The 21,756-nt window shown below is 32.3% G+C and overlaps 1 protein-coding gene across 5 annotated transcripts in view; it reads right to left on the bottom strand.

Moving 5' to 3' along the window:
- Positions 1-275: 275 nt before the first annotated feature.
- LOC127738807 (uncharacterized) overlaps positions 276-21,756 on the bottom strand; it is a 51,403-nt gene continuing 29,922 nt past the window's right edge. The window contains exons 12-18 of one of the 5 annotated variants that reach the window (XM_052250191.1): positions 18,875-19,210; positions 18,217-18,258; positions 17,349-17,374; positions 14,063-14,392; positions 13,333-13,438; positions 3,019-3,078; positions 276-738 (exon numbers count right to left, since the gene is read on the bottom strand). In XM_052250191.1, coding sequence (XP_052106151.1) covers positions 3,035-3,078; positions 13,333-13,438; positions 14,063-14,392; positions 17,349-17,374; positions 18,217-18,258; positions 18,875-19,210 — 884 coding nt within the window. In that variant the 3' untranslated portion in view covers positions 276-738; positions 3,019-3,034. Of the gene's footprint in view, positions 739-804; positions 1,144-3,018; positions 3,079-13,332; positions 13,439-14,062; positions 14,393-17,348; positions 17,375-18,216; positions 18,259-18,874; positions 19,211-21,756 lie in introns of those variants that run through there. The other 4 variants (XM_052250192.1, XM_052250193.1, XM_052250194.1 and 1 more) reach the window with 4 other exon arrangements.

Raw genomic sequence — 21,756 nt, 5'->3', positions numbered from 1 at the left:
GTGTAGTATTATGTAAGGATATTACGCCTGGTTTATTTATTGACCAGGCGTACTCATTTGCATATTACGCCTGGTTTTCTCTGGACCAGGCGTACTCATTTAAATATTACGCCTGGTTTCCGCCTCAGTTACGCTTGGTTTCCGCCTGGTTTACGCCTGGTTGACGCCTGGACATGCATTCCTTAAACACTGCAATGACGCCCGGATAAAGTATGATTTTTACGCCTGGTTTCGGTGTCATATACGGGCGTCACAGTTCGTACAGGCAGTATATCAACCACACTTGCAATAAAATGCATTAGTATTAAAAAAAAAAACATACTATAGATTCTTTATCTACGTATTCTTTAAGAACTTAAATAGTTCTCGTTTAACTTTTTTTTTTTTTATCTCATTGTTTGTATTGTATTATGAAAAATTATTGATGTTGTAATGTTTATGCCCTTTGGGGCCCATAATTGGAAATAAAATATCTTATCTTATCTTATCTTATAAACAAATTTATGAGATCAGATGTAAAAATACATAAGATTTTGTATGAATTAAAAATATTATGCACAAATCACTGAAACTAATGATTTCATTCAAATTTTTGGCTTTACCAATACATATATTACATATAAAAAGAACTGCCAATGCTCAGTTGAATATTTTGCACAAAGTCATGTGATATGCAAGAGATCAGCAGCTGTGGGCAGTATTTGACACCGGTTTCACATCATATCTTTTGAGAGTATTCTGGAAGTAAACAAAATACATTGGAGTTAGACACAACAAGATTGCTAATCTGTAGCAAAATGTTCTGTGCTGCTGTATAAATGAGAAATAAAATTGTGTGTCACAATGTGTCATTGTGGTACTATAGTCAAAATATGATAAAAGTCCCATTTCTCCCATTAACAATGGTCATATCAAAATGAGTGCATTACATGGTCAACAACACATGATAGCACAGAAACCTACAAAGTAAGAGAGCTTTCTGTCCAATGGTGTCGGAGGAGTTGAAATCGCAAAGTGTCATAGATGCTACTATATTTCTTGGTCTAGAAGATAAGTTTCTGTCCAAGTTTCATAACAATCTATGAAGGTTTACAAATTTATCAAGTCAAAATAATTTAATCCCAGACTATCTGTAAATGTTAACTGTAAAAAATTAAGTCCATCTATCAGAAAAAATGTGTAACAAACTTTAACCCCAAACTGTATCTGCTTGTTAATTGTAAAAAAAACTAACTGACTATGCGGTATGACTTTGCTCATTGTTGAAGGCCACACAGTGACCTATAGTTGTTAATTTCTGTGTCATTTGGTCTCTTGTGGAGAGTTATCTCATAGGCAATCATACCATATCTTCTTATTTTTATAAGTCCATTTATCAGTAAAATATGGAAAAATTAAAATAAATATTTTCAAAATTTTGCTCTGGATACTGTATTTTGGTCATAAATAAGTTTCATAAAATTCCATGAAGGTTTGACAAAGTCATTTAGGTCTTGAAAAACTTTAACCACAGACCGAACCTAAATGTTTACGACGCTGACAATGGAATCTAGGATCGCTATGTCTCACATAAATGTTCTAGGCTTGACAAAAATGACAGCTTTCTGTCAAATGTTCTCAGAGATGACATATTGATTAAAACTGTCAGACAAATCCATTTAGGAGTTATTGATTTTAAAAATTAAAATTTTTACCAATTTTTTTGAAAACTATATTAGATAGACAGAAAATGTAAAGGGCAAAAATGATCAGCAAGATAAGATCTACAAAAAACTTGACAAGGCATAAATCTTCAGTTGACTCCTTACAGAAGTTATTGCAGTTGAATGATGATTTAATTAAACCAAATGTTTTTGATTTTGCAGAAACTATAGTTAAAAGATAGAAACTGTTAAAGCAAAGACGATCAGCACTAGACACCAGCATCTAATAATTTAACATTGTAAAAATCGTCAGTTGACCTCTTATAGAAGTTATTGCCCTTGAATGATCCTTTTACTCATTTTGTTTTGGTATTTTTATTTTTTTATTTTTTGCATACCTATATAGTAATAGAGAGAAACTGTAAATAATGATATTTACAAATAAGTTAACATTGCCAGATGGGAAAGGTAGCAAATATATTTTGATTTGATATCATGAGGGATTAAATGTCACCAAACTCATACCCTGACCCACACACATAAAGGAGACCACCTAGAGGTCCATTAAGGAGAGTAAACCAGACATTGATTAAAAGTATGTCACTCTGACCTATTTTTTGCACTTCATTTATTTAATATCAAGTTAGATGTCTAAAATTCTCAGAAACTAAGTTTTCTATATATTTTAGACCTATTTACAATGATATTAAATTTTACTTCCATATTATTATACATGGTTGAATAAAGACAAATTGGGGATGAGGGACACTTTGAATTCATATATTACCAGTACCTCTATTGTCCTAATGATGTATCATCATGAATTTCTGAGAAATGGATGTATAAAAACAAAATTCAGATCTGAATGAACTATCCACAAAGAAAAAGGAATCTACCACTCCAAGTCATATTTGTAGTAAGACCTTAAAACAAAGGTCAACTGGCGTCACATGACTGGCTAATTACAATATCTCCCACTATTTAAAAGGGATAAGGTGATGTTGGTGTAGCATGATAGAGCTGATGTTTTTTAAGTTGCATAAAACTAAACTGAATTCTACATACTGCAATAAGCTATAATCTACAGTCAACGAAAATTTATATACTCAATTAATGCTAATTGAAAGTTTATCTAGTAAGTTCTGCATGTACAACTTCAAAAACAAACAATCAGTATGCCCTTATATTTTACAGTTAGGGTTTTTTGCTTGTGAGAGAGCTGTCTACATATTCCATTATATTAATGTTCTATTTATTTTATCCCTGCCCCCTTCTATGGTCTCTAGTGGAGAGTTGTCTCATTGGTAATTAAACCACATCTTCTTATTTTTATAATCAGTATAAATTTTTTTTTTAAATATAAACTAATTATTACCTATATATTACAGACATCAAACATATGATTCTGTTAAGGATGGTTTTGTTGGAACATCTTCTGAAACAGAGAGAATGATAAGTAAGCAAATAGTCTACCATACATATTATGGATATATATATACAATATTAGGTCAATGTCAGAAAAATATAAACTTTTTTGTATGACGCTGAGAAACTGGGGAAGGGCGAGGTATTACCGAGCCCCTCCCTATTTTTGTGCCGAATACAAAAAAGTTTATATTTTTCTGACATTGACCTAATATTGTTTTTATACTGCAACTTAAATTAATACATTGATAGCTATTTGAATTGTAGCGCAAATTTCAAACTTATTTTCATCCCTAAACGAACCCCTGATTGTGGAAAAAGTGATCCATGATGAAATTGACATTGCACAAAATATATAGACAATAACTGTTTAGTGTCTTTAAATATCAGCTGTATTTGTACGAGGCTAAGAAACAGGTGTAATGCGAGCTTCAGCGAGCTATTACTCCTGTTTCGAGCCGAGTACAAATACGGCTGATATTAAAGACACTAAACAGTTATTGTCTTTATCCTGCAATTAATTTTGTACCTTTTTTTTCCATCCCAATTGTTGAATTTGTTTTTGAAAGAAATCCACATGACTTAAAGTTAAACGCGGACTGCAATGAGGATCCCAAATTAAACTGTGACGTAAACAGTCATTTGACATAACCATTCGCTCGCAACAGAAGCAGGATACCAGGAGACTATATATGTCTAGTATACATATATCGCTTCGTGTTATTTGTACACCTGTATTAGTATAGTAGAAAGGTCGATTGCAGGATAAAGCTTTGTTACTATATTTAGGAAATAAACACAGCTAGTTGCAGTATAAATATATATATTATTCAAGATTTTTTTCAATTTTGAATAATTTAACTTTAAAACAAGAATATGTGTCCAAACACCATGACTAGCTGGCACTATCATATTTCCATGTTCAGTAAACCATGAAATCATCGTCAAAACGGGAGTGATCTAATGTGCACATAACAACAAATTATTTTTACAGTTGTCTTACTGCAAACATACTGGATTTATCAGACATAAAAAAATATAGTTGTGGTAGGTATTTTTTTATACTGTAAACCAACTTATATTCATGGATACTTTATTTCTCTTTCCGCCCTTTCCAGCCTCTTCACAACAATTTAATTTTATGATTTTCTAATTCACTTGATGTTATTGAATAAGGAAAGATCCAAGTTTTACAAATTCACAACCATTTATATTTGCAATATTTTTCTTCTCGTCAAAGTTACAAAAAATTAGTTGGTTTACAGTATATTATTTACTTGCATATCATTAACATGACAAATTAGTTGGTCATTTACCTGTGACCATGGAAAATTAATTGTCTAAAAGTTGACTAGAAATTGTGTATAAGTTTTGAAAAAGCGGGAGATTTGGCTAGCCACAAAACCAGGTTCAACATACCATTTTTTTCTTAAAATGTCCTGTACCAAGTCAGGAAAATGGCCATTGTTATATTATAGTTCGTTTCTGTGTGTGTTACATTTTAATGTTGTGTTTCTGTTGTGTTGTAGTTCTCCTCTTATATTTGATGTGTTTCACTCAGTTTTAGTTTGTAACCCGGATTTGTTTTTTTCTCAATCGATTTATGAATTTCGAACAGCGGTATACTACTGTTGCCTTTATTTATTGAACAACACCAAACATGGAAATTAGTAATAAAAGCAGTATTCCTCTATTTTGTTGTATTGGCAAGAATTTTGTTTTAAGTGCTTTTCCTTAAACAATTTTTATTAGGCCTAATTTAAACTTAAGATCATAAAGATAAGAAAGTTACATTTAAATGTATGTTTTGCTAAAATGTATCCGATAATAAAGATTCAAACTAAGATAGAAATAAGAAGATATGGTATGATTTCATATGAGATAACTATCTATACCAAAAGAACAAAAGGAAAATAATGTAAACAACTACAGGTCACCATAGGGCTTCCAAAATGGTCGTATTTTCCGGACATGACCAATAAATTATAATTATGACTTGTTGTGCCAAACCTGACACAAATATCATCAAGCAAGCCCTAGAATGGAACCCCCAAGGACATCGAAAAAGGGGGAGGCCAAAAAACACCTGGCGAAGGGGACTAACAACAGAGCTGAGTAAAATTGGGAAGACCTGGAAAGAAACAAAACGAACAGCCATGGACAGGAAGAAATGGAGAGAAACTGTAGTCGCCCTATGTCCCCCTTGGGACGAAGTGGATTAAGTCAAGTCAAGTGCCAAACCTGAAACAGACTTTTAATGTGTGTTTGCTATTTTAACATATTTCAGGGAAAAAAAATAAAGTTCTTGCGATCTTTTTGACCTGACCTTTTGCCTTAAACAGCCACATTTCTTGTCATAAAAAGTGACATGGTGATTAAGAACTATCAAAACAAACCCTACTTTAATACCGTCACCATACTACTTTCCACAATGAGTTAAACTTATTCTGTATACTGTATAGTAAGTTGTAAAAACTGTATAGTAAGTCATATAAAATGCTCTGCCGGGCCCAGCTGGATACAACCGCATATGTCCAACCCTGAACAGTTGGGGCAAAAATGGACACAATATTCACGCTTCATACAGGTCTGAATTTGGATTGTAATTAAATATTTGACACATAATAGGCTTCTGACACAGAATAACTGTAGTCAAAAAATTTAGAATTGGTTATATGATTTGATTTGATATTCAATTTTTTGCTTTTGTGCAATACACTGTGCCTGTGCGAATTGACCCCCACCCCCCCCCCCCCCCACCCCCCCCCCCCCCGCACCCCAAAAAAATAAGTATAAATCAACCCATTTTTTTTGTTTTGCTTTTGTGCAATACACTATGCTTATTGACGTATTGAACCCCCCCCCAAAAAAAAAAAAAAAAATCCCCATCCATCTTTTTTTTGCAAAAAAAAAATAAAATGCTTCGCTTGGGCGCAGCTTGATACGACCGCAGAGGTCGAACCCTGAACAGTTGGGGCAAGTATGGACACAAAATTCAAGCTTGATACAGCTATGACTTTGGATTGTCATTAAATATTTGACACAGCATAGGTTTCTGACACAGGATGAATGTGGTGTAAGAACTGGAAAAAAAAATTTAATTTACATATTATGGTGGAATATCCATAAACTAAATTGTTTGTTAATTTCAATATATCAAAGAATATGTAGAATTCAATGTTTGATGTAATGTAATAAAGTTGAAATTTGGACCGTTTTTGTTCAATGTGGACCAATTTGGTAACATGTATAAATAATCAAAAATCTAAATACATGGGAGCCCATTTAAATACATCATAAAGGTATTAAAATAGAAAGTGACATCATAGTCATGGCTAAAAATAAACAAAAATCCTTAATCAGCAACATTTAAAGTAATATCTAAAAATAAAATTCCTTTGTAACCAAAGCCCATTTAAATACATCATAACAGATATTAAAATAGAAAATGACATCAGAGTCATGGCTAAACATAGCAAAAAACCCTTAATCAGCATCATTTAACAGTAATATCTAAAAATGGAAATTACATCATAAAGGTATTAAAATAGAAAATGACATCATAGTCATGGCTAAAAATAAACAAAATCCTTAATCAGCATCAGCAACATTTTATAGTAATATCTAAAAATAAAATTCCTTTGTAACCATAAAAGCCCATTTAAATACATCATAACAGATATTAAAATAGAAAATGACATCATAGTCATGGCTAAACATAGCAAAAACCTTAATCAGCATCATTTAACAGTAATATCTAAAAATAAAAATTTCTTTGCAACCATAAAAGTAAAATAGAAAATGACATCATAATCATAGCTAAAAATAAACAAAAATTTTTTTTATTGGCAAATTTTAAATGGAGTTTATTATACTAAAACAATAAATTTGCAATCATAAACATGATAAAACCCCATTTAAACACATCATAAAAGTATTAAATAATTCAACTACATCATAAGGCTATAAAAATAGAAAATGACTTCATAGTCAAGGCTAAAGGTAAACAAAAAACCTTCATCAGCAAAATTTTATATTGGCAAATTTCCAATGAAGTTTATTACACTAAAATTGTTGGCAAATTTCCAATGCATTTATTAACAATAAAGTTATTGGCAAATTTCCAATTTACATAATTTAAAAGCAGTGTAGATGAGATATTTAAATGAGTTTGAATTACCAACCTTACACTGCTTTTAAATAATGTTCTTTACTCAATTATTTGTCTATTAAAATGGAAACCCTTGTTTTTTAACCTTTTTTCCCCTTATTCCTTAAACATTAGAGCCATAACCACCACCACCCCCCCCCCCCCCCCCCAAAGCCAATTATTACTTTCCAATGTAACTTAAATTTCCAATATAAATAATTTTAAATTTCAATTCCTCATGATATATAACCGTATCATTATTATTTTCTTTCATATATAAATCTGAAACAACCATCTTTAAATGGAAAATTTTAAAGAAAAAAAAAGGAAAAAAAAAATCCTACCTCCCACACATTTTTTCAACCCCCTTTTGATTCATCATCCCCCACCTCAATCACAACCTTCAATTTGTGGTATGGTACATTGCAATACAATTTCACAGAGATCCATACACTTGAACACAAGTTTTTGTTGCAAACTAAAAAAATCCTTATTTTTGACCAATATTTGGCCCCTTATTCATAAATGTTTGAGCAATTAACCCCAAAACTCAATTCCTACTTTCTCTTCGTGATAAAAAATAACTAACTTAAAATGTAAATTTTAAACAAAAAAAAAAGGAAAAAAAAAAATTACCCCTTTTTTGACCCCCGCCCCCCTTATGATTCATCACCCCCACCCCCCTTTCCCCCCAAACCAAGCTCAATAACAGCCTTGCCTTTGTGGTATGGTACCTTGTAATACAATTTTAGAGAGATCCATACACTTGAACACAAGTTATTGTCTAGAAACTAAAAAATGCTTATTTTAAACCCCTTTTTAGGCCCCTTATTACTAAACGTTTTGGGCAATTACCACAACACTCAATTCCAGCTTTCCCCTTGTGAAATGGAACCTTGTAGTAAAATTTCAGAAAGATCCATACACTTACACACAAGTTATTGTCATGAAACTAGAAAAATGCTTGTTTTTTGCCCCCTTTTGGCCCCTTATTCCTAAAATTTTGAGACAATTAACCCCAAAATCAATCCCAGCATTGACCCTTTGTGATATGGAATCTTGTGGTACAATGTCAAAGAGATCCATATGCTAACACACAAGTTATGTCTGGAAGTTACAAAAATGCTTATTTTCGGCCCCTTTTTGGCCCCTAATTCCTTAACTGTTGGTACCATAACCCCCAAAATCAATCCCCACCTTCCTATTGTGGTATTGAACCTTATGGTAAAATTTCATAGAGATCCATTCACTTAAACTAAAGTTAGAGTGCGAAAACCATTGTGTATTCGGACGACGACGACGACGACGACGACGACGACGACGACGACGACGCCAACGTCATACCAATATACGACCTCAAAATTTTTTTGCGGTCGTATAAAAATATGTGAAGAAATTATGTTTAATTTCTGAAATCTGAAATGAGAAAAAATTGCCCCCTCCCCCAAAATTTCTTTTTTACCCACCCCTTTTTCAACTATAATTACCCATTTTAATACATCATATCATAAAAGTCTTTAATAGATAATTAAAAAGCAGTGGAAGGGAGGTAATCCAACATTGTACAACATTGTACAATTTTGTTTTTGGATTACCTCCCTTACACTGCTTTTAAATTGTCCATTAACCAGGAAACCCTTGTTTTTCCCCCTTTTTAGCCCCTAATTCCTAAACGGTTTGAGCCATAACCCCCCAAAGCCAATCCTAACCATCCCTTTCTGGTATGGAAACTTGTGGTATATTTTCAGAGAGATCCATACACTTAAACACAAGTTATTGTCTGGAAGTTACAAAAATGCTTATTTTTTACCCCTTTTTGGCCCCTAATTCCTTAACTGTTGGTACCATAACCCCCAAAATCAATCCCAACCTTCCTTTTGTGGTATTGAACCTTCTGGTAAAATTTCATAGAGATCCATTTACTTAAAATGATTTTGTGCGAAAACCCATGTGTCTTCGGATGACGACGACGTCAACGTCATACCAATATACGACCGCAAACATTTTTTGCAGTCATATAAAAATTGTATAGTAAGTCATAATAAAATGCTCCGCAGGGCACAGCTTGATACGACTGCAGAGGTCGAACCCTGAACAGTTGGGGGAAGTATGGACACAACATTCAAGCTTGATACAGCTTTGCATTTGGATTGTGATTAAATATTTGACACAGCATAGGTTTCTGACACAGAATGAATGTGGTCTAAGAACTGAAAAATTTTAAATTGGACATTCACCTATTATGGTCCAATATCCAAAATCTAAATACATGGTTAGATTCAGCATATCAAAGAACCCCAAGAATTCAATTTTTGATGAAATCAAACAAAGTTTAATTTTGGACCCTTTTGACCTCAATGTGGACAAAGTTGATAACGGGGCCCAAAAATCAAAAATCTAAATACATGGTTAGATTCAGCATATCAAAGAACCCCATATATTCAATTTTTGTTGAATCAAACAAAGTTTAATTTTGGACCCCGATTTGGACCAACTTGAAAACTGGGCCCATAATCAAAAATCTAAATACATGTTTAGATTCAGCATATCAAAGAACCCTAAGAATTCAATTTTTGTTAAAATCAAACTAAGTTTAATTTTGGACCCTTTGGACCTTAATGTAGACCAATTTGAAAACGGAACCAAAAATTAAGAATCTAAATACACAGTTAGATTCGGCATATCAAAGAACCCCAATAATTCAATTTTTGATCAAATCAAACAAAGTTTAATTTTGGACCCTTTGGACCTCAATGTGGACCAATTTAAAAACGGGGCCCAAAATCCAAAAACTAAATACACGGTTAGATTCAGCATATTAAAGAAACCCAAGAATTCAAGAATAAAACCCCATTGAAATTGGTCAAGAAATAAGCAATTTATACGAAGTATCTTCTTTTGCACAATACTGTGCAATTAAATATTTCTTGCTATTGCGCAATACTGTACAATTGACAATTTCTTGCTATTGCGCAATATTGTGCTATTGGATATTTCTTGCTATTGCGCAATACTGAGCAATTGAAGATTTCTTGCTATTGCGCAATACTGTGCAATTGAAGATTTCTTGCTATTGTGCAATACTGTGCAATTGAAAATTTCTTGCTATTGCACAATACTTATTATATAATAATTTACACATCCTGTTTGGTGTGTATCTCCTACCATATCATTATTATTTGCTTTTAAATATAAATCAGAAATAACCAACTTAAAATGGAAAATTTTAAAAGAAAAAAAAAAGGAAAAAAAAAGAAAAAAAAGGAAAAAAAAAAAATCCCCCCCCCAAATTTTTTGAACCCCCTTATGATTCATCACCCCCAAACTCAATCCCAGCCTTCCCTTTGTGGTATGGTACCTTGCAGTACAATTTCAGAGAGATCCATACACTTGAACACAAGTTATTGTCTGGAAACTAGAAAAATGTGTTTTTTGGCCCCTTTTTGGCCCCAAATTCCTAAACGTTTAGGGCAATTACCACCAAACTCAAACCCAGCTTTCCCTTTGTGATATGGAACCTTGTAGTACAATTTCAGAAATATCCATACACTTACACACAAGTTATTGTCCTGAAACTAGAAAAATGCTTGTTTTTTGCCCCTTTTTTGCCCCTAATTCCTAAAATATTGAGGCAATTACCCCCATCATCAATCCAAGCCTTCCCTTTGTGGTATGGTACCTTGCAGAACAATTTCAGAGATATCCATACACTTGAACACAAGTTATTGTCTGGAAACTAGAAAAATGCTTATTTTTGGCCCCTTTTTGGCCCCCAATTCCTAAACGTTTCGGCAATTACCCCCAAACTCAATTCCAGCTTTCCCTTTGTGATATGGAACCTTGTAGTACAATTTCAGAAAGATCCATACACTTACACACAAGTTATTGTCATGAAACTAGAAAAATGCTTGTTTTTTGCCCCTTTTTTGGCCCCTAATTCCTAAAATTTGGAGGCAATTACCCCCAAAATCAATCCCAGCATTCCTTTTGTGATATGGAACCTTGTGGTACAATGTCAGAGAGACCCATACACTAACACACAAGTTATGTCTGGAAGTTACAAAAATGCTTATTTTTGGCCCCTAATTCCTTTACTATTTATTGGTACTATAACCCCCAAAATCAATCCCAACCTTCCTTTTGTGGTATTGAACCTTATGGTAAAATTTCATAGAGATCCATTCACTTAAACTAAAGTTAGAGTGCGAAAACCAATGTGTCTTCAGACGACGCCGGACGACGACGACGACGACGACGCCAACGTCATACCAATATACGACCACAAAAATTTGTTTGCGGTCGTATAAAAACTGTATAGGTAACTATAAAAACTGTACCTTTTGGAAATGATAATATCATATAGTGTAAACTCTCGTGAATATATCCCAGATATACCATTTTAGAAGTATCAGGTGAGCTGGCAGCAGGGTATTTGGTAAAGTCATTGGATCTGTGAGTTGAAAGAACCCATATATTAACATTAAAACAATGGCTTATTGCTCTTACAACAATTTCATCCCCATATTCTCCTTGCTTACACATGCCATCTAAATACTTTGTCCATTCTTCATGTCTTTCGTTTTCATTACATGACAAAAAAGAAGAATATTTTTCTCCACTGGGGGTCTTATCATTGTTTTTCAAAAAGTCAACTATTTTTTGTCTCAATTCCTTAGATTTTTTCCAAAATATGTTTGCTGATCAACAAAAAGCATATTTGATAAGCTACCGCATGAAACAAACAGTTTCCATCAGCAGGTACATTTTTCACAGTAAAGTTCATTCTTTTAGCTACCTGTTTTATGGTAGATATGTCTACATTATTCTACAAAAATGGAAAAACTTCAATTACATTTTACATTTTACTTTAAATACTAACATACAGAAAACAAAGATTTTATCATCCAAGAGTCTTTTATAGCTTACTATACTATATGGGTTTTACTCATTGTTAAAGGTCATTAGGTGAGCTGTAGTTTTTCATGTTCTTGCCCTATGGTCTTTGGTAGATAGTTGTCTCATTGACATTCTTAGCATATCTCCTTATTTTTAAAAATCATTAGCTATTTATTGAGTTGAAATGGCAACTTTTGATAGTGTACAAATGCCAAAAACTTTCTGTTTCTTCAAATGATTGAAATTCACAATTGGAATTTGTCTGTTTATATAACCTCTTTTTTCATTACATCATTTAGCGTTATGTATATTTGGATAAGAAAAAAGTCCCAAGAATTATCTACACCTTGAATCAGATGGCACTTTTTTGGTTTTCTCTATTAAAATAATTGTGTGCTTCAAGGAGCATGTGTTAGCAGTGACAGCTTTTCTTTTGTGTTGAAATTGCTTCTAGTATCCACTTAATAGATGATGCCCTGCTTGCATATAACATTATAAAGGGACATAACTCAAGAACAATAAAAGTGATACCACCTAAATTCAGATTTGATCTGAGTTTTGTGGTAATAAGCATTGTGTATAAGTTTCATAACATTTGGTTGAGGCCAACTAAAGTAAGGGAACAGAAACGAAAAATTTAGCAAGTTTTTCGTTTGTAAAGGGACATAACTCTAGAACAGTATAAGTGATGCCACCCAAATTCAAATTGATCTGTGTTTTGTGGTAATTAGCATTGTGTATCAGTTTTATAACATTTTGTTGAGGCAAACTGGAGTTAGAGAACTGAAACTAATTTTGGGGCGTTCATACAGATTGACAAGGGTAACACTTAATGCCCCCTTGGCTGCGGCGGGGGCATACAAAATTTTTTATCATGTAAATCCTATGCTGATGAAAAAAGCACAGCTTATACAAATAACTCAGGTTCAACAGTAGGCAGCAATCAGATGGTTAATACAAATACTTCAGGTTTAACAGCAGGCGGCAATCAATTGGCTACAAACAATGATCATATGTTAGATGTAAATAAACCATTTACATCTAACATATGATCATTGTTTGTAGCCAATTGATTGCCGCCTGCTGTTAAACCTGAAGTATTTGTATTAACCATCTGATTGCTGCCTACTGTTGAACCTGAGTTATTTGTATAAGCTGCGCTTTTTTCATCATCATTGCTTCTGATCAATCTTTTTTCACTTGAATCTGATACATTACTATCACTTTTTTCACTAACTCCACCTGGGTTGCTGGATCCACTGCTTGTTTTATTATCATTACAATTACCCGTACTGTTTGGGAAGTTGGCATTCACACCATCACCCTAAAAATATAAAATATAAACAGCTTTTGAAATGAACAGTGTTCTACATTGAGCTGAAAGAGTTGTATAAATCAAGCTTGTTCTTTTTTAATGTATATAGTAACAATCATGCCATACAATAAAAAGTAATATGATTAAATATTATAATGTACAGTAAAAATAGAGCAGCTTCAATGTGAATTTCTACATACAAATGTATTAGAATTCATAGGAGAGCGTTAGGATAATGGTTGTTTCAATTTCAGGAAGGCAATTTCAATACAAAAGAAAAGCTGTCACTGCTAACACATGCTCCTTGAAGCACACAATTATTTTAATAGAGAAATGATGTTCAGTAGTTGTCGTTTGTTGATGTGGTTCATAAGTGTTTCTCGTTTCTCGTTTTTTATATAGATCAGACCATTGGTTTTCCCGTTTGAATGGTTTTACACTAGTAATTTTTTGGGGCCCTTTATAGCTTACTGTTTGGTGTGAGCCAAGGCTCCGTGTTGAAGACCGTACTGTGACCTATAATGGTTTACTTTTATAAATTTTGACTTGGATGGATAGTTGTCTCATCGGCACTCATACCACATCTTCTTATATCTACCTATACCTTTTGCCTTATACATTTCAAATACTTACTGTGACTGGTATTTGAGAAAATAAAGTAGATCTTGGTTTATTTACATCTAACATATGATCATTGTTTGTAGCCAATTGATTGCCGCCTGCTGTTAAACCTGAAGTATTTGTATTAACCATCTGATTGCTGCCTACTGTTGAACCTGAGTTATTTGTATAAGCTGCGCTTTTTTCATCAGCATTGCTTCTGATCAATCTTTTTTCACTTGAATCTGATACATTACTATCACTTTTTTCACTAACTCCACCTGGGTTGCTGGATCCACTGCTTGTTTTATTATCATTACAATTACCCGTACTGTTTGGGAAGTTGGCATTCACACCATCACCCTAAAAATATAAAATATAAACAGCTTTTGAAATGAACAGTGTTCTACATTGAGCTGAAAGAGTTGTATAAATCAAGCTTGTTCTTTTTTAATGTATATAGTAACAATCATGCCATACAATAAAAAGTAATATGATTAAATATTATAATGTACAGTAAAAATAGAGCAGCTTCAATGTCAATTTCTACATACAAATGTATTAGAATTCATAGGAGAGTGTTAGGATAATGGTTGTTTCAATTTCAGGAAGGCAAAAGTCTTATCATGTGACATTTTCTATGCACCAATCTTTTCGAAGCCTTGTACCCTTGATAAGTTTTTTCAAACAGCAAAATTAAGAAAATGGGATGATTCTATTAATAGATTTACACTGAAAATAATAATGTTACCTTACTTTTCTATTTTGACCATCCTCACCTTGATAATCAAAGCCTTCAAGGCTGCCAAGTTAATGTTTTATGACCTTTATTTTTCATCCACAAGTATAAGAATTAAACCTGACAGGAGTCTTGTCTAGTGAGAAGTAAGGATTTTTAACTTTATATCAATAAAAGACTTATCCAGCAGAAAGTAATTTTTACCATGTTTTACATTTCCCAGGCTTACGGTGGAGGCAAATATATTTGCAGAAACATATAACTCACAAAGAAATCATAATAGATTATCCCCTGGTAGAGTGTTTATAACTGGAAAATAATTTCCAGGCTTCATTATCTTTATTGCTTTAATTTTATCATAATTGGTTTAAATCTAACCATTCAGTTTAAGATTTCAACTTTTTTGACGCAAATGTTCTTCCGAACTGTAGTTTTTTTTCATAATAAGAATCATTCATTCACACACAAGATTAAATATTTTGAAGATGGGACCAGCTTTTGAAATTTTCATGAAAGGCACTTTAACTGTCGATTAACCTGCAAACTGGCTTACGCTTTACCAATTTCATCACTAAGACCAGAGTTTTTTTAATTTGTTGGTTTACGGATTTTTCACATGAAAGAGTCCGGTCGGTCGAAAAAAAAAAAGAAAAAAAATATCTTACAAGACATAAACATGTAAAAAATATAAATATACTTCAGCTTACTAACAATATTTTAATACTGCTACTTTATCATCATTTCTTAAATCTAAGTCCCTAACATTATTTCTCAGCTGATATGTGCCATCGTCATATAATTTCGAAAAAGGGGTATCACGGACAAACATGAAATTAAATTGTCATTTCACGAACAAGAAAAAACAGCTCCACATTGCTTTAATATTTATCAACTTTCAGGAAACATGGTGAATAATGATCGTCAACCTCGAAAACATGTGAAATAAAATTGCAAACACGTCGACTTTATCAGATCCATGTCAAAAACGAAGTAGACTCGTCCACTAGAAAGACGAGGATATCTGTTTCATCATTTGTCATGCATTCCCATTTTTTTTATATCCAAATGGACGAAATTTTTTTTTCAATCTATGAAACAAGAAAATTCCAAATTGTTTGTGAATATCTCTTAGTCTTAACTTGGCTTCTTTCACGTTTGAACGGGCCATTTAATCTATAAGATGATCGATAAATCTTACGGAATTATGACAAAAAAGGAAAACGAACTTATTGTTATGTGTTTTTAACACAGATTTCGTTGCGCAAAATTATTTGCGCAAACAAAATTACAAGTTCAGTAATTTTTCTCTATTTTTAGATTACAGGTAATCATTAGGGTTATTATGACATTTGACACTGTCATTATATCATTTGTTTACAGAGTGGAGTCTATCAGTATCAACAGCAATTAAAATAATAAGGCCTGTTATTTCATGGATTAAAAACATGGTAAGAGTAATTAGAATGCGTAAACTGTGCTACTTTTAATTAAAAACAAATAGTGTGAGATAAGATTACATTACTATAACATGTGTAATGATTTTACGATCATTTTATGAATGAACAATAATTTTATGAATGAACAAGAGCAACTTGACCTTTTTCGAAAAGAAACACGAATTAAACAACAAAAAACGCACGGGAGATAATTCGGCCAAATTTTCAATATTAAAACAAAAACTGAAATGATTCAATATTTTGTTGAAGCATCTCAAGGAGGAAATCGCAGGTATAAAAATGCACTTTTTTCAACTCGGACTTCAATGTTCTTTGGTAGTCAAACAATACAAAAATACATCGTTTTTCAACAGTTTCAATCAATGTATTGCATTAGAAAACATACATAGGTGTTTAAGAATGACAGACCAGGAATCTGCTTTAAAAAAATTTTCTTGATCTGGGCAGTTTCTCTGATCTGGGTCACAAAGATGGTCATATGCCATAGCATGAAAGCAATTGCTTTAAAAACCTACAGTAAGTTGAAAACACCAATAAGTTAATGGTTTTCAGTGTAAAATGAAACAGACATGTAAAAATAATCTCAGATCTGATTAATTGAAAACAGAAATGCTCTCTTTCTCAAACAAATTTTAATATCAAGCCAAAAATGACAGTGAATGGGAAAATGGAAGACCCATTGGTTGCCTTGGACTGTTTTCTGCTCCTTGGTCAGGTTGTTATCTCTTTGTCACATTCCCCATTTCCATTCCCCATTTAATCTCCATTTGATGCTAATGGTAGCTCAAAATTAGTAAGTGATGCCTATAAAACTTTAAAACTCATTTTAATGCTGACAGTAATAAAAAATTATTTGCTTGACAATGAAGGCCATGCCTACTCTCAATCCCTAGAATCTAAGGAATAAGCTTTATTATATCGTATAAATCCATAATATCGATTTTTCTTCCTGACGGCAACATGTAGCACAATTTCATCTTAACGGTAATCATAAAAACATGATGTCCATGTCTGGCCTTTTATCTTTCAAAATATTACAGAAAGATGTGAAGCCAATATAAATAATTTTTTTATTGACTGTTCAGCAAAGAGAATCCACATTTACATTTATTATTAAACTTACCATATTTACTGTTCCTGCATTATTAACTGCAATGAGAAAAAAAAAGAAACTGCATACAATTGACTGTTTGGATATTAATTCTTACACTAGTAAAACCAAATAAAAAAACAGAAGAACAAATATTTGACCTGCTGGGTTTTTGGAGATTTTAAACACAACAGTACGTTTTTTATCCCAATCTGTGCCAGTGTTACAGTACTGTAGTTGAAGAGTTGGCGGCTTCAATTTGCAATTTGATGGTCACAATTGTAGTTTTACTGGCAACGCTTGGCAGAGCCAGTAAAATGGTTTTAATGCATATTACAAAAAGAAATAATACATTTGAACTTGACACGTATCTATAAATTTGAAATAAGATAAAATTCCGTGAAAATTCATGAATGATTTTGGTGCATAAACATCATGACTAAACATGGCATCATACAAATGACAAGGTTCAAACTGAAGGTTAATATGTTACTTCTACGATTTAATTTTGAATTAAATCACATCAAAACAGCGTTTTTGGGGTAGGTGTTTTTGTTATTTTCAATTATATTGTAGTAATGAAACATTTGTTGATCAAAGCAATTAATTCAACATTGCAGCTCACTCCTTAGTTACGACATGTCAACCATGGAATTTATGGTAAATTTGAGCCAATGAAAAAAATTGTTACATAACAATCGCATTATAATTAATTATTGAAATGCATCTGCTTTCATTCATAATTACAACAGATCAAATAACACAATGTTTAAACAATAAAAAGTCTCTTATATAAAAGCAAAAATACAAAGCATATGTTTCCCTTTAAATCTTATCAATAATCCAATAAAAATTAATGTAACAAAGCACAGAAAATCTAATACAAATATTATTTTCTTACCAGTTACATCTATTTTCTTGTCAATATGCTGAACTACTTTACCTGAAATTCAAAAACAGAAGTTTTAATCGATTTACCTGCTACAATTAATTACACTAATCTGTGCCAGAAATCAGTAGCTCTTTCACAACAAATTTTACATCTTCAAATCTACAACAGTTGTAAATAAGCTATCCTGAAGTGTTACTTACTTTATTTTTTCGTTCCATGATTTTTTGTAGACAGATTCACAGACATCATGGCCATTTACAGTTTGTCTTTATTTCACCTATTTTCCATCATCATTGTTATTATTTTGGTAAATAGTATTCTAAGTTGACTTTTTGGGTTCACATTGATTTTTCCTCATGCATGTCGTGTAAATTCGAAAAATGTATTTTCTTAGCATAGAAGACCATGAAGGGAACCTTTAGCCTTTTGTTCTTACTCTTCATGTATGTTTATAGAATAATGTCACATGTACATCTATCCAACATCGGGTTTTTTTTTAAAAAAAAGACTGACTTTTAAATAAAAAATTGTCCTCCCATATTTGGGAGGAATATATGAAACATTCACACTAAATGGATCAAAACGTCATCTTTTAGGTAGCTAATTAAGGGCTTACTTCTAAGTGGCAAGACAGCAGTGAATAATCTGAGTCATAAAAAATAATTACCTTCATTAACATTCACTGTTGTCAAATTATTCTTAATAGCAGTTCTGGCATCAGGAACCTGAAATGTTCTTCCGCATATTTCATATGAAATCCAACATGAGTAGTGCCCTTCATCCTCTTTACATATCCTATAAATAGTCAGGTGAGGATAATCTGAATATGTTTCACCATATTTATCACTAGGTTCTAAAATTTGATCCTGATCTTTTAATTCTTTCCTCTTTTTCCAACACACTTCAAAAGACAATTCATCTGGAAAGTTTTTCATTTCACAACCAATGGTTAAATTGTCACCACAACTAACATTGTAGGAATTTTGTAATTTTATGACTGGTTCTACAATAGAAATAAATTTGGATAAAGATAAATAACCCATGAAAATGATTTAGACAGACACTTTTTAAACAATAAATTCACGAATATTTAATTAGAAGGATGAAGTTTCTTGTTTTTGCATGTAGTGAGAGAAAAGTTTCTGTAGGCTAAGTCTATTTTTTAATAGAACTCCCATTTGGTGAATTGTAGACATGTCTGTTAGATTTGCTCGTCAATCGTATATATTTTTAGCTCTTTATTGGAAAGGACAATACTTTGGTTCCATGAAAATGGGCTGTTTTTGTCAATACAATGCTTTTATGCAACAGGTTATAGCATCATAAATTCATGCAAAATTACTGAATTCTTCACAATTGTAGCATTTGTACTAATTTTAAGACAGTGCTTGTCTTAAATGGAAGTGGTCGCATTTGTTTTTATCTTCTTATCTTATCACAATAACTCAAAAGACCTAAACCTAAATGTCATTAAGTTAGAAGGATGGGCACAGTTCTTAAGTCTATCAGTAATGAGAAGATGGATAAATTTAGAGTTATCTTTCTTGGTATTCAGAAGTGCTCTTACTGGCGGAGGCTTATACATATGGGGTAGATTTTAAATCAGAACTGGACAGAAAAATGTCTGATTTCAAAAAATTTTAATGGATTTCTAGATAAACAATGTTTCCTATTAAGTTCATTACAGTTTTCGTCTTTCGAGATAGTTGGTGGCAGGTCTGTGGTTTGGAAACTGTTCGATTTAGAATATAAATTTTTTTTTACTAAATACTTAAATCAGCTGAAATAAAATGCTTCGCTGGGGCGCAGCTTGATACGACCGCAGAGGTCGAACCCTGAACAGTTGGGGCAAGTATGGACACAACATTCAAGCTTGATACAGCTCTGAATTTGGATTGTTATTAAATATTTGACACAGCATAGGTTTCTGACACAGAAAGAATGTGGTCTAAGAACTTGAATTTTTTTAATTTACCTATTATGGTCCAATGTCCAAAATCAAAATACATGGTTAGATTCAGCATATCAAAGAACCCCATATATTCAATTTTTGTTAAAATCAAACAAAGTTTAATTTTGGACCCCAACTTGGACAAACTTGAAAACTGGGCCCATAATCAAAAATCTAAACACATGTTTAGATTCAGCATATCAAAGAACCCCAAGAATTCAATTTTTGCTAAAATCAAACTAAGTTTAATTTTGGACCCTTTGGACCTTAATGTAGACCAATTTAAAAAACGGGACTTAAAATTAAAAATCTAAATACACGGTTAGATTTGGAATATCAAAGAACCCCAATAATTCAATTTTTGATGAAATCAAACAAAGTTTAATTTTGGACCCTTTTGACCTCAATATGAATCAATTTGATAGCGGGCCCACAAATAAAAATTCTAAATTCATGGTTAGATTCAGCATATCAAAGAACCCCATATATTCAATTTTTGTTGAAATCAAAAAAAGTTTAATTTTGGACCCCAACTTGGACCAACTTGAAAACTGGGCCCATAATCAAAAATCTAAACACATGTTTAGATTCAGCATATCAAAGAACCCCAAGAATTCAATTTTTGTTAAAATCAAACTAAGTTTAATTTTGGACCCTTTGGACCTCAATGAAGACCAATTTAAAAAACGGGACCCAAATTAAAAATCTGAAAACACGGTTAGATTTGGCATATCAAAGAACCCCAATAATTCAATTTTCGATGAAATCAAACAAAGTTTAATTTTGGACCCTTTTGACCTCAATATGAACCAATTTGATAGCGGGGCCTACAAATAAAAAATCTAAATACATGGTTAGATTCAGCATATCAAAGAACCTCATATATTCAATTTTTGTTGAAATCAAACAAAGTTTAATTTTGGACCCCAATTTGGACCAACTTGAAAACTGGGCCCATAATCAAAAATCTAAATACATGTTTAGATTCAGCATATCAAAGAACCCCATATATTCAATTTTTGTTGAAATCAAACAAAGTTTAAATACTGGACCCTATCTTGGACAAACTTGAAAACTGGGCCCATAATCAAAAATCTAAATACATGTTTAGATTCAGCAAATCAAAGAACCCCAAGAATTCAATTTTTGTTAAAATCAAACTAAGTTTAATTTTGGACCCTTTGGACCTCAATGTAGACCAATTTAAAAAACAGGACCCAAAATTAAAAACCTAAATACACAGTTAGATTTGGAATATCAAAGAACCCCAATAATTCAATTTTAGATGAAATCAAACAAAGTTTAATTTTGGACCCTTTTGACCTCAATATGAACCAATTAGATAACGGGGTCCACAAATAAAAAATCTAAATACATGGTTAGATTCAGCATATCAAAGAACCCCATATATTCAATTTTTGTTAAAATCAAACAAAGTTTAATTTTGGACCCCAACTTGGACAAACTTGAAAACTGGGCCCATAATCAAAAATCTAAACACATGTTTAGATTCAGCATATCAAAGAACCCCAAGAATTCAATTTTTGCTAAAATCAAACTAAGTTTAATTTTGGACCCTTTGGACCTTAATGTAGACC

Source organism: Mytilus californianus, unplaced genomic scaffold (assembly GCF_021869535.1).
Source record: "Mytilus californianus isolate M0D057914Y unplaced genomic scaffold, xbMytCali1.0.p SCAF_4, whole genome shotgun sequence".
Classification (NCBI taxonomy): domain Eukaryota; kingdom Metazoa; phylum Mollusca; class Bivalvia; order Mytilida; family Mytilidae; genus Mytilus; species Mytilus californianus.
This window is presented reverse-complemented; position numbering and strand designations above follow the sequence as displayed.